This window comes from Squalius cephalus (genome assembly GCF_949319135.1).
Source record: "Squalius cephalus genome assembly, chromosome: 15".
Taxonomy (NCBI): Eukaryota; Metazoa; Chordata; class Actinopteri; order Cypriniformes; family Leuciscidae; genus Squalius; species Squalius cephalus.
In genome coordinates, this window is record NC_137136.1 from 23,706,097 (window position 1) to 23,720,523 (window position 14,427).

At 38.6% G+C, this 14,427-nt stretch overlaps 1 protein-coding gene across 9 annotated transcripts in view; it reads left to right on the plus strand.

Moving 5' to 3' along the window:
• The first annotated feature begins 5,334 nt into the window (after window positions 1-5,334).
• The window catches only part of fam131bb (family with sequence similarity 131 member Bb), a 59,035-nt gene continuing 49,942 nt past the window's right edge, over window positions 5,335-14,427 (plus strand). For 4 of the 9 annotated variants that reach the window (XM_079894823.1, XM_079894822.1, XM_079894825.1 and 1 more), the window contains exon 1: window positions 11,685-11,789. In XM_079894823.1, coding sequence (XP_079750949.1) covers window positions 11,762-11,789 — 28 coding nt within the window. In that variant the 5' untranslated portion in view covers window positions 11,685-11,761. Of the gene's footprint in view, window positions 5,357-11,655; window positions 11,790-14,427 lie in introns of those variants that run through there. The other 5 variants (XM_079894827.1, XM_079894821.1, XM_079894824.1 and 2 more) reach the window with 5 other exon arrangements.

Here is a 14,427-nt window from a genome sequence, read left to right on the forward strand (position 1 = left end):
ATGGTGCAAGACTTCAAGGTAACTATAGGTTGGCTAAACATATTAAATGTCAACTGTTTTATGATAGAAATGTTAAACGACCAACATCAATCCAGTGATCTACTCGACTTTTTTGTCAAATGTTGCCACTTTCATTTTGAAATGAATATAGCCTATAGCCTATATAATTTACGCGATTCTGTTTCATGTAATTCGTTTAAATGTGACGAGACGAAACATTAACAGAGCGTTTTCTACATTTTAAGCATATGATTTGAGTGAATGTGTGCATATTTAATATATTTTGAATAGTCGGTCATTTCATGAGACCTTCGTTAAATTTCACAAGGCCACGTAAAGTGCGAGGTGGTCACACACTTCGCACAGCCTTTGCGATGGCTCTGATCATACGGAACGGTCAGGGTTCTGTCACCTCGGTCTAGTGTGTTTCTTGGTTTTGTGACAGAACCCTGACAGTCCCGTGTTCTCCCAGACACTCTCCAGTCTTTGTCTGTGTCTTGTTGTGTTCTGTTCTGCACGCGGTGCGTGTTTCCACAGCCGTGCGCTTTTCTGTTGTGTTTCTGTCTTGTGCTGTGTCATGCAGCTAGTGTTTCTCACTGGTTGCGTGCATGTTATCTTGTTCTGTGTGAACACATGGCTTATGAGTGTCCCTAGCTGCGTGTTCATCTTGTTCTATGTAAGCTCATAACGATTGGTTATCGCTGGTCATGTGCTTGTGTGTGATTCATATTTGATGTGAGCACATGGCTTGTTTTTTTATGCTTCCATGTGCTCTCCTGTCTCCTGACCCCGTCCATCTTGTTATCTGATTATTGGTTCAATTTCCCTACCTGTCCTCCCTCATTACCTGCCTTATTTGCTGTCCTATTTACTCGCCTTGTGTTTGCTGTCCTGGGCCAGAACGTTGTTGCACATCGTTACATGCTGTTGTTACCCTGCCTGTCTGATGATTCCTGTTGTGCATGTTTCTTGTCTGATGATTCCTGTTGTGCATGTTTCTTGCCTGATGATTCCTGTTGTGCATGTTTCTTGTCTGATGATTCCTGTTGTGCATGTTTCTTGTCTGATGATTCCTGTTGTGCATGTTTCTTGCCTGGTCAGTCATGCTGTGAGTCTGCCTACCTAGTCAAGTCTAGCATGTAGTGTTTTCCCCCACAGGGTAGTTTCTGTTTGTGTTTTGTTTTACTTTATATTAATAAAGCCCATATTCCTCTGCATTAGGGATGGGAAAATGAAGCACTGAGGCTTTCCCCTGATTTTTCCGGTGTTGTGCCGATTTTCGACCCCCTGCCAAATGATTACCGCCCTTGTTGAAGTCAGTACCTGATTGCCTAATCCTAACCCCTCCCCTGGCAGAATATATGATCATGTAGCATAGGTTATAGGCTTATTTATAAAAAAAAAAAAAAAAAAAATGTTAGTAAATGGACTTAAACTTCCAAAAACAGTAGCCTAGTGGTCTGGGTTCAAAAAAAACATTCAGACACGCAAAGTGCAGCATTCACGTGACTGGAAAGAAAGTGAGGCTTCGTTTTTCGTTGATCACTTGTTTCTCTGAAAACAATACTCGCTTAGGCACGGAGCTTCATGAGAAATTGCTGCGTACTCAATACGCGCTTTGAAGCTTCAGTGTCGTCACCTTCCTAAAATAATTGCCTAAATCATTTTTTCAGGTTTCTCAGAAAACACAAAAAAACTGAACCTAACTTCAGAGGCCGAGTAGATTTTCGTTCTTCTTGATGCAACTGCCATCTTGAAAAGCTCAAATTGCCTAAGTCTCATTGTCTTTTGACTTAGGCAAAATAAAACAGCCTAAGTCACACTCTTGACATAGGCCATTATACTACAGGGGTAGAAATGCATGATCTGTTCAACTGAGGAGGTGGGCGATTTTACCAGCATCATGAGAAGATGACTTATGCAAAAAAATATTTTTTGTCAAAAAATGACTTAGGCAATTATTTTAGTAAGGTGACGATATGTAACATCACTACTCTGCATCCTTGAGTCCTCACTTCAACCATTACATCAACCCGTGACACTGAACATAAGCAACTTAAAGAGCACTGATCTGTACCACATGCCTGCTGCACATTTATTTCAGTGTTAATAGTGTTGCATTGAAACATAAATTCGAGTCACAAACCTCTCTGAATATAACGTTAAGGGTTTCCATCTCTTCCAAATTATGGTAGTTATTGCGTGAACGCAGCATAAGATCGTTGTTTGGTTCAGGAGGAAGTGTAAAGGCGACTGCTGTTTTGGTTGCGGTGCTCTGTGACTGATGTCTGTCTAACTCTGCGTAGCGCGCAACGCGCTGATGACGTGTGATGTCTGCGCGAAAGTATGGAAACACGTTGACAGGCAGGTCTTTAACTTTATTTTACGGCAAAGAAAAGAAGGTTAGCCAATTAGAAAATGATTTCTGCTGAAGCTGGTTAAGCTAGTTAAAAGACTGGTAGGAACACCAGCATCCCTTCCAAAACACAAATTATGCTGTTGACTAGCAATACTGAACATTTTAACAGGAATTTGTTTAGTATATTCAAGTTTCGCCATAGAGAATACCGCTCATGTAAAGATGTGGCTGTTCTTTCACCACTCTTCAGGAAGGCAACTCCACCCATCCTGCACATCTTTATTTTAATCTCTCTCTCACTCTCTCGTTCAATCGCTTTCTCTCTAACACTCTATATCCTCCTGAGGCCTATTAATGATTCAGGTGCATTGTGTTTTTTTCTTTTTTCACACATTGGCCCGGAAAATATCGGATGTTCATTCTGACTGCACAGCTCTCCATCGCAGGCTCTCTTTGGCTTAGACGCCAAAGGAACTATCAGGGGAACATATGGCCGTCATTGAAAATCAGCACTCCAAAACAACAACAGGATTTTGTTACTATGGAAAAAGCGGTCATTAAACACAGTACTTGTTTTGATACTTCAACACAGATCCAAATCCCAGTCAACATCCGGTTTGGTTGCTTGGTTATGGAGGTATGACAGTAAAATAACAGTTTAAGCCATTTTAGAAAACACCGAGTCTTTAAAAAACAAAGACAACATGTGTAATGTCTGTAGATTATGAGGTTGGGAGAGGTAAACGCGCTGGCTGCTTTCTGCAAGCCTTCAGATCCCTCAGTGTGAAGGTGAGTTTGCACAGAAGGAGACCCTCTGGCATCAAAGTGGTGCCTGGAGTTTAGCCAAGACTTAGCATGGAACAATCCCTCTCTCCCTCCCTTCTGCATGAGTCACAGTGTGCGTGTACTGTACGGCAAAACTTTAGCATGCACATTCGGTGACATACTCAGCCTAATTTACTGGAAACAGAAGAGTCATATTACTCTTTGGCCTCATTGTACTGCCTTTTCGTTTAGGCAGAGAGACTGAGACAGAGAAAAACTGTTTTTTGTGTGTGTGTGTTCTTTCATAGAAATGTGCATAATCACACAATCTACTGTATACAACAAACACATACACTTACAATTCCCATCACTTATAGAAAGTAGATGGAAACTTGCTTCACATATCCAAAACTTACACTTCAGTTTTGCATGCCACTGCAAGCTTCATTGTTACTATTGTTCACAGTACGGGGAATTCCAATCCCCTAATCATAAGTATTAAACTGCATAACCTGTCCCACACTTTTATGAACATAAATTATAACTAAAATCCTGCAGCTTTTTGAGGAGTGACATGCTATAACTTTTCTAACATACACTGTAAAAACATCATGTTAAATTTACTGGAAATTGATGCCTGTATATTTTACAGCTTATAGCCGTATGAGGTAATGTTATTTTCAAGTCTACTTGAACTACTCAAATCTGATTTTTACAATAAAGTGTACTAATAACCACCATAATAAAGGTAGTCAAATAAAATACCACAAATGTTCATGCTGCCTGTCCATAAAACAATAGCCGTATAGACAGAGCACATAGGCTAGTCATACACCAAACAAAACACCATCAGGGTAACACAGACACTAAAATAATGCAAAAAACAAACAGAAAATGGAACACGAGACACCCTAATGTAGCCTACATTATTGATGACAAACATGAGAAGAAACAAAATTATTTATATAAATTATAATCATAATGTGATGTGATGTCACACAGGGACCTTTTACTGTTTTTCACCATAAATTATATGTTTTTTTACTTGCAAAACCCATACATTTGACAGTATTTTATAGTAAAATTACCTACGCTCTGGTGTGCAACTATGGTTGTTGAATCAAATTTAATGAACATTTTATGCCATAAAGGTTCTATATAAGGATAAATGTCTTAAATTATTAAATAATACTTTCATTATTTACTATATAGGCTATTATTTCTTATAATAAAATGTTTACGAGCTGCTTAATTCATAAAATATAGCCTAATTAAAATGAAACATTTATTAAAGCTACGTTAATTATTTAAATCTCTATCCATAAACTGATTGACACCTAGGGTGTAGAATGCAATGGTAACCATTTACAGTTTTTCCTTGTATATGGTAAGGTAACTTACAGTTAACCAATTACCCGTTTTTTTACTGTGGTATTTTATTTTTTCTGTTAAAATTACAAACAAGTTTTTCATTTCACCAAGTAGGCTAGCCTATATGTTCCTGGATCTTATCTTTGTTGATCCTGGAACAACATTCCAATCTTCCAATCAGATTTGAGGGACAAGTTTACAGTTTATGTCAAGTTTAGGCTTAAAACCAGGGTTAAATGCTTCTACATCAATGTTATTCACATCCATTATCATTTTCCTCTGATAATTTATGAGAAGGGTTAGGATTAGGGGTAGGGTCGGGATAGGGTTTGGGCTACATTTCAGGTTCAACTAAATACTCGAGGCTGTGCTGTATCGTAAATAAGTCACGGCTGAAGGGCGTTGTTAGGCACAGCGTGAAGCGGAGTACTAGCCTCATTATACAGCACTAGCCTCGAGTACCTTATTGCTTTTTTTAAAACGGTTACCACACAATACAAATATTAAAGCCAAATAAATATGTATCAATGCAACTTTCATGAAGTAAAATCATTAAAAGCCTTCCTTCCGCTGGAGAAAATAGTCCCACCCTAACTGTGTGAACAGCAACAGAAGTTATTATGTCGCCATTAGATGGCGACAAAGACTGTCTTAATGAGTGAGTCTGTCAGTAGACAAGACCTTTATAATGAAAGGTCTGAAACTTGTGAACACGGAGAAGCAAGACCCAACTGACAAACGACTGTCAACCCCCCTAAAGTGACTTAAGGACCAGATATCGCTGCGGACATTCAAACGGATTTTTTTATCACGAATATTGGACTGACCTGAAGGAAAATGCTACATCTACTGTAAATGCAGGTACACTCGCTTACTCGAACTCTTACTACTCTAAAAGCTTCAATGAACAATATCAATGAGAACGTGTTAAAGTTAATGTGTTAAGAGTGGTTGCTAGGGGTGTTGTTGTGTACATAGAACCTTGGGTGATGCGGTCATAGCCATGTTTTATCGTGAATAAAACACAGCTATTGACCAATCAGAATCAAGGACTGGAACTAGCCGTTTTAGAAATATTGGTGCGTTCAAGTCCTCCTGGGAAGTTCGTACGTACGAGGTGGGAAGTCGTGCTTATAACGGCATGTGCGTTCAAGTCACTTTCGTCGGAGCAAGATGGCGGAGTACTTTCTCTTAATTAATTACACAAAAATACAGTTATACAGTTATAAAAATACAAGATTCTTAAACTCTTGTTCTAGAAAATGAAGAACAAAGAAATGTGCATCAGGTGTACTTTGTATTCTTATGTTTTTACTGCTAATTAATTTATGAAGCCACTGCCAGCTCATCGTTATATGTTGCATTGTTATATTATAATGCTATCATATTCTGTGTTGGCGATTAGCTAACTGAGCTGTAAATAGAAAAGCCTGACAATATCACAGCTAAATACCTTTACGTATTGTGTATTCCGCCATGTTAATCACTGACACGCTCCCAACTCGTACAGATCGGGGCTTAAAGAAAATCCCGAGCTCCCCACTGGTATTTACGACATTGTGGTGGCGTTCATGTGCGTTCAACTCGTAAATACGATCTATACGAGATGACTTGAACGCACCATAAATATAGATGTAATCAATATTCAAATACACCATTCTCACAGCAAAAAGCTGGTTTCTCGATTGACAAGCAATCAAAAGTAACGTTAGATGTATATAGCCTTACGTTTGCATGTGTTTTTTTTGCATGTTGAATGCAACTTGTAAATTGCAAATATTTATTTACAATATAATTGTTGTATTAGAGCTTGAGATTGTGTGTTCTTGTGTTGCTACAGCCATCAGGATGTTTTCTTTCAGATGTTTATTTTAGTTCCAGTGTCATTAGTCACATGGCATTAAGATTCAGCTGACGGATAACAGATATGGATAGCTCTCTGTGGTATAATAGACCTCCTTGAGTTGACCTATTCCTGCTTTAGATCATAGTTAAACATGGTTGTATTACAATCACTCTCCACCAGATGCCAGCACATAGTCTCTGCTTAAAGTTCAGTTTTTTCACTAGACAGGAAGAAACAGAAAAGAAAGATGTAAACATGGTTTTGCCGTAGGGATGGTTGGTGTTTAGTTGAAACAGAAACACTACAGGAAACGTTTGATGGACAGTTGACAAGTCTTATACATGAAGTATTCGGACAGATACATGGAAGAGATGATGATGAACAGATAGACAGAAGACTAGACAAGATGGAAGGGAATGTAGGTTAACCTGAGAGAGGGAACATCTAAATTATAGAGGAGGAATGGGAGCTCCTTGTGCATTCCAAGTTAGTGACAGAGACCAATCTAAAAGAGGTTTCAAAAAGACTACTTTTAAATATGTCCTCACGATTAGGTCAAATAATGAGTCAAACTTCATCTGTAGGGTGCATGTGCTAGTTGGGTCCTGAATTCATCTAAATCCTGTTTCAAACACAAGATTTTACCTTTAGATTAATCCATGTATGGGGATTTGCTTTGCTTGCATTTTCTTAAGTATGTTTGCATGAGTGTGATAAACGACATATACCTCATGCTAATCACAGCTGTCTAAATCTAGCACACACCTCATGCTTCAGAAGGTATGTTATCCACAGCTGTGTGCTTGTGTGCGAGAATCAGTAAGGCCACCGTTAAAGATATAAATCAGTGCCCTTTAGTTGCCTATGTATCAAACCAGCCTCCTCCATTGCTCAATTTCAAAGTAGAATTGAATGAGCACTGTCTGAGAGAGCCTTCAAAAGGACAAACAAAATAACAAATGTGTATTGATACAGAGAACCTTTTCCATTTGCTTTTGAGCATGCACATATGCGTGAGAAAGAAAATTGAGGTTATAGAGTTCAGAGTCCTACATTATTACCTGCAAAAGTGTGTGTACATGCGAGAGAGATGACAGGTGGACCTAATTATCTCAGTCTCATTATCCAACCACATTTGTGTGAAGACCCAAGAACAGCAGAGTTCACAGAAAGATCATTCACAGGGCAGCAACACTGAGGTAATGACCACCCCGTTGTGTATTCCACATCCTAGCCTAATTAAGGGATATTCAGTTTGTTATAAAATTGCTTGTCATATTCAAGAGCTTGGAATACTTAACCATGCAGTTTGTTCTCAGTCTTGGGCTTATGAATGTCTTGAACTGAACACAGTGAACGCTGCATGCGAGAGTATCATCCTGGCTCTATTTTTCAGTTGTGACTGAATAATAAATGTAAATGGGATTATTAAAATTGGCATGAAATGAAAATTCACCCCAACCTATTTTGTGCATGTTATAGGTTGCATGATCTTATTGTGAATTATTCATCCATGTATATTCTTCATTTGTTTAGCTCAACTCTAAATCCCCGTGAAACAACAGACCTCTATCTGGTTACTTATGCCGGACTTCATTTAGTCCACAATAAACCCTGCCTATAAATCGGCTGCAAGCTCGTATTAAGATGTGCCTCCATCCAATCAACAACCGATGAATTGAAACTGCCCTACGTTTTTTTTTTTTTTAGATGTTTCACTTCATTTTGTAATATGGAAGAAATTATCTGTTGCTACTTCCGTTACATCGCAACTTTAAAGGTTGACTGTAATATAGACTATCAAAAAAGGATCATTTGAATTACATTTTGTCAGTCACTTTTCTTGTTGGTGCCAGTCTATGAAGACGAGGCCATGTGAGGTACAATATGATGAGGCTATAATTTGAGTAAACCAATTTTGAACCTGGGTTATAGCCGTCATTTCACCATCTAGATTTACGATATAGTCCGGCTATGAGTAACCCACTTTTAGCCAAAAATAACCTTGAATTTGATTACATGTAATTTTTGCCTAAATAACTTGCTATTTCATCATGTAAGCAAAGTCAACAGTGATAACAAGGTGTTTGGTTTCATTTCTTTGACATGTTCTATGTGTAGCCTGTGCGTCTGTTCTTGAGCTATGGTTAGACCTCTAAAAAATTTTCACTGACAGCCCCAAATATTGCCTTGCTTTAGCCTAGACGTCAGGGCTTTTAAATGCAAAATTGCTTGCCAAAAAAGTCGCTCACCAGTCACCACACACCAGCTATAGGTGAAGAAGAGCGAGAGGGTGATAGAGCCAATTCAGCGGATGGGGATTATTTGGAGGCCATGATTGATAAGGGCCAATGGATTTTGCCTACTCTTTACGAGAAGTACAATTGGATTTTTTAATGACCATAGAGAGTAAGGACCTCGTTTTAACGTCTCATCCGGAGGATGGTGCTTGTTACAGTATAATGGTCCCATCACTATACTGGGGCATTAGGGTATAGTGGGGCATTAGGGGCACTATACTGGGGCACACTGACCACCGGGTGAGCACCCCCTGCTGGCCTTACTAACACCTCTTCCAGCAGCAACCTGGTTTTCCTGGTTTTCTTGTGCTACAGGGTGATTTGGCTGTAGCAATATCAAGATTACACAAAGTGTGGGTCTCCCGCTCTCTGCCCTGAGGTATTTCCTTTTTCTATACTCTGACAGAGAACAGAAATTAATAAAAGCACACTGAGAGATGTGTGTTAGGGAGTTGACATTTTGTATGTTTGTACTGTATGAGGGTCACTAGGAAATTTGGAAAGAACACTAGCAGATGACAAAATGGCAGGGAAAAATGAAAGAGGGAATGTGTGTTTGTTTATATGTGAGAGAGAGTGAGAAAAAGCATACTGGATTTGAAATCCATTTCACCTGCTGTATGTCTATCACCATGATTCTTTAATGCTGATACAAACATGGTATTACATATTCTAAGCATATATGCAAAGCACACACTTTTGTCATATTGTGGACGTTTCATGGACTATGATGTTACACTGAGCTATTCTCTACCCCCAACCTAATGCTTGCAGAAACCCTCATACATTATGGGGACCGTGGCTAGATCCCACAGTGTAGGGGATTTGTTTACTGTCCTTGTAGGTTGAGGCTTTCAAGGTCAGTGCGTACTCTCCTAGACCTGTGTGGAGAAGGTCATAAATCTGTGTTTGAACATTTCCATTTTATGAGTGTCATTCACAGTATCAAGCGAACATGCACTACATAACACATGTGAAACACACGTTTGTTGTTCTGTCAAGGTATGGATCTCACTTTACTTTACATATCACGAATATCACTTTACAATATTACAATTTTAATATTTATTGATTACATTTATCATTATCTAGTTAATATTGTTTTATAATATTTATTAATTAACATTTACTTAGATTAACAATGTTCATTGTTAGTTCATTGCTAACGTTAACGAAGCTAAACGTTTGAAGCTACTGTACATTTTCCCTAGATTTTCATGAAGAAATTATTTTACATTGGAGATATTTGTTTAGATATGTTTATAAATTTGTTTTCTTATTTTTTTAAGGGGCCATTTGGTCCTCCTCACAATGTAGGTAACATCTGACACACACACACAGAGAGAGAGAGGGGTTGAAGAGATCCTTTCGCAGTCTAGCAATTAACATATATTATTGCCTACAGATCAAATAGAAAATTCTAATTAATTCGATCAGGACAAATTCATTGTCTCATACAATAGGGCATGCCGATTTACAAAGCCATACTGCATCACATTAGACACACACACACACACACACACACACACACACACACACACACACACACACACACACAGTATGAGAGATGATAATCTATAAATAGCCAGGGCACAGTAAGACTCCAGGATTGGGTAGATTACAGCTGGACTGCTGCGTCTAGCCGTCTTTTTGTGTACATACAGAATTAACCATCCCCCTCCCTCCATCTCTCTTTCTCTTTCACCCTCTCTCTCTCTAAATACTAATTTACTCATCTCATCGTTAAACAGTTCTGTTTGAAATCCTCAATCCCTCCATCTCTCCCTGGCTGAACTCAAGGAAAAACGGATTGACCCTCCCTCTTTTATACCCTGTCTGCATCACTGAGCTTAAGACAAATACATATAGAAACAGCCCAGTGCATGAATTATACATGAGTAAAAGAGAGAGGCAAAGATAAAGATATCACCTCATGGTAATTAAACGAATATGCAGGTCAGGATGGAAAGAAGGTTAGGAAAAGGCACATTGAAAGAAAGCGAGAGTGGGCGGCAGTGATCTCCAGATAACAAAGCCACTCCTCCTGTGTGTGTTTTTGCCACCAAGACAGAGGGAGGGACCAGAATGAACAGAATGACAGGAGAGAGAGAGCTTTCAAGTTTTGAGAGCCTCACAGGAATATCCTGTGGCGAGATCCCATGATTTTCCAGTATTGCGGTAATGAGTGTTTGTGCGAGTTTGGTTCAGTGGTCAGGGCAGTGAAAGAGAGAGAGAGAGAGAGACATCTGTACTGCATTGTGAGAGCTCTAGTAATATAGGCCGAGACAATCCAAGCCACGCAGGAGTGCACAGTTGCGGCAATGGAAACCTGTGTGACACGCATATAGTACACGTACAAAAAAACTATACTTTCTTCACATTTCCAGTTCTCTGTGAGGTTATATTAAAGCCCCCCTGTGGTGAAAAATCAAGTTTTTAATATGTCTATGTGGTGTTTTTAATATGCTTAAAGACAAACCATGTGTAAATTTATCAGTCAACTCCATTGCTGAGTATTTTCTCCTTAAAAATGCAGTGAGCCAAAGGCAGTCTCAAAAACGCTGTTGGAAACAATATTTAGCTGGAAATCGCGGGTCGTAACCAATCACGTCGACGTGCGATCGTCAAGGAGTGGATCTCTGAGCTGGTGTGAGTGAGTGGAGGCGGGGCTAATTTGCATATTCTTTCTACTTCAATGTTTAATTCAATGATTCTTTGTAATTCTTTGTGAAATTTAATAGCATTTTCTTTTCAGTGTTCAAATACACCTAAATCAAATATTTACACTTTTTTTCAAACCTAATTCATTTCATAAAATGATTATGGTACCCATAATCTGTAATTATAACTACATCAGTGTCATAATAAGTGATAAAATTGTTCATTTCGGACACATTGACTTGCATGCGAACAGGTAAAACTGCACAGAGAGAGAGAGGGGGAGCGAAAGAGGGAGAGGGAGCGAGAGAGAGAGAGAGAGAGAGAGAGAGGGGGAGGGAGGGAGCAGCATGAGTGGAGAGAATCAGCAGTCAGAAAAGAGAAAGGAGAGAGAGGAGGAGAGAATGTATGGTGAAAGGCTAGCACTTCCTTGCTTGTATCCAGGGCCTTTGTGAATAAACCATGGGATGTATCGGCTCCCGAACCCTCAGTAAGACCCTCTTCTTTTCTTCTACTTTCTGGCAGGGTGCACGTGAATGGGGGTACTAAGTGTGAGGGGTAATTATCGTGCCGGGAAGGGGGTTTGCTGGTGTGTGGCTGGTGATTTTCGCTCCACGTTTGAGATGTGTGAAACGAATTTGGCTGGTGGAGGGTAACGTTAAACATCCGAGCTGTCACATTGTGCGTTCGCTGGCGTGTGATGGCTTGCATGTGTGTTTTTGTGTGTGTGTGTGTGTGTGTGGATTCCAACCCTCATCTCTTGATTTATGCTACTGCAAGGTCTCTGTGTGTGGGAGGCAGAGATGATGGAGCGATGAAATGCAGTGATAGAGCTTGTTTACGGCGATTAAAGAGAGTGAAAATTTCTATTGTTGGAGATGCTCTCATAGTATCGTGTTGCACATTGAAATCAGATTGAAAGTGAGAGGGAGAGATGGGAAACATGCTGAATTTCATTGCAGTGAGAGGGAGATGGAGAGAGGGATGGAGGGAGGGGTGATACATGCAGGAGAACTGAGAGAAATGTGTGAGGGAGAAGAGGGAATCAGGTTAGGACCATCCTGAATCCGAAACACACTTGACGAGATCAGTCCTAGCTGGACCGGTGGTACATTTAAAGGGGTAGTTTACAAAGAAATAAAAATTCTGTCATCATTTATTAACCATTATGTCGTTCCATAACGTAAAAGAAGGTATTTTGAGAAATATCTTAAATACTTGTCCATTGTCCATTCAATGGAAGTCTACGTAACCAAAACTGTTTGGCTTCAAAATATCTTCTTTTGTGTTCTGCAGAAGTAAGAAAGTCATACAGGTTTTGAACAACATGATGGTGAGTAAATGATGACTGAATTTAATTTTTTTTTTGTGTGAACTAAGCCTTTAAATACACTTTAAATCGCGTTAAGGCATTCCTGAGGAGAATGGGTGGTAAATGTAGGCTTGATATTAATAGAATCAATTATTTTCCACTTAGTATTTTCTACAGCCTGCAATAAATATGCTTTTAAACCAGATCACAGCATTGATTTGGTGCTTTTCCTTAAAAGGTTTGTGGCATCAGATTCTATATTCTATTGTTCTGATTCTTTTTTTTTTTTTTTTTTTTTTTTTGCTGTCCAAAAATTATAATCTAATATATGCTTATGACCTCAACTTTAATTCTTGTTATTTACTAAGTTTTTACTAATACTTTTACCTGGTCAGACTTATTGATGAGAGTAAGCAATGTAGACAGCTTAAAGGAGAACTCCGGTCAATTTTAACATTGAGCTAATTTTTTTGTACATTTGGAGTGCTGTCAATACAGAGAACAACGACAAAAATTGGTGTTGCCTACACAGTGTTATCCTCTTTTTAAAATTTGCACCCTGTTGACTTCAATGGGGCAAGTTTTAAACCTGCTTTTAGCCTCTTAACATCCTTGATGTGTCATTACAAGTGCACAGCCAATGTGAGTGATTCCTTCGGAGTGAACGCGGGTCAATCTGACTGCAGTAGATGTGAAAGATATGAATAAAAATGATATTTATTTAGCCAGCGCTCATACCTGTATTTACATCCTGTTTTCGGTCAAAGTCCATAGTAATCGATTGTCGAGTTCACGCGCATTGGTTTAGTACCTATGATCATGCGCGTGAACTCGACAATCGATTACTATGGACTTCGACCGAAAACAGGATGTAAATACAGGTATGTGCGCTGGCTGAATAAACATCATTTTTATTCATATCTTTCACATCTACTGCAGTCAGATTGACCCGCGTTCACTCCGAAGGAATCACTCACATGACCTGTGCACTTGTAATGACACATCAAGGATGTTAAGAGGCTAAAAGCAGGTTTAAAACTTGCCCCATTGAAGTCAACAGGGTGCAAATTTTAAAAAGAGGATAACACGGTGTAGCCAACACCGATTTTTGTCGTTGTTCTCTGTATTGACAGCACTCCAAATGTACAAAAAAATGAGATCAATGTTAAAATTGACCGGTTCTCCTTTAATCCTTCCTAAATTTGTTCAAAGTAACATTAGAGAATCTTAAAATATTATTATAAACATATAATAATTGTATTTAATTATTGTTTATTTTATTTATAAATGGATTATTATTTGTTATATAATTTATTTGATTAATTATTAATAATTTTTTCGGTTCCTATTAATGTGGGGATATGTACAAGCAAGAGGATACTCATAACTTTATTGTTTATGAATAAACTGAATATTAATATTATATATGATATTTAATTTATGATATTTTAGAATATTGTATCATATTAATATTATATTTTATTAATTGATCATGATTAAAGATATCCATAAAATATGATTTAAATGTAACATATTTCTTATTAGATTTTGATGAAGGGATACTTTAGCCTCATTGGTGGAGCTGTAGTTGGGAAACACTGCTTTAGACACTTTATGACACAGTTATAGTTTCAGATGCACTGTATCATGGGAAGTGGTGCAGAACAAACTGACTTTGTCCCAGAACATGCACACGTTCAACATCAGCACTACAGTACATTAAATCTCAGATGCAGAAACTGTGTCAAACTTCTCTTGCTGGGCCACCTGCCTCACATCCACACTGAGAGAAGGAAAGAGAGAGCGAGAGGGAGTC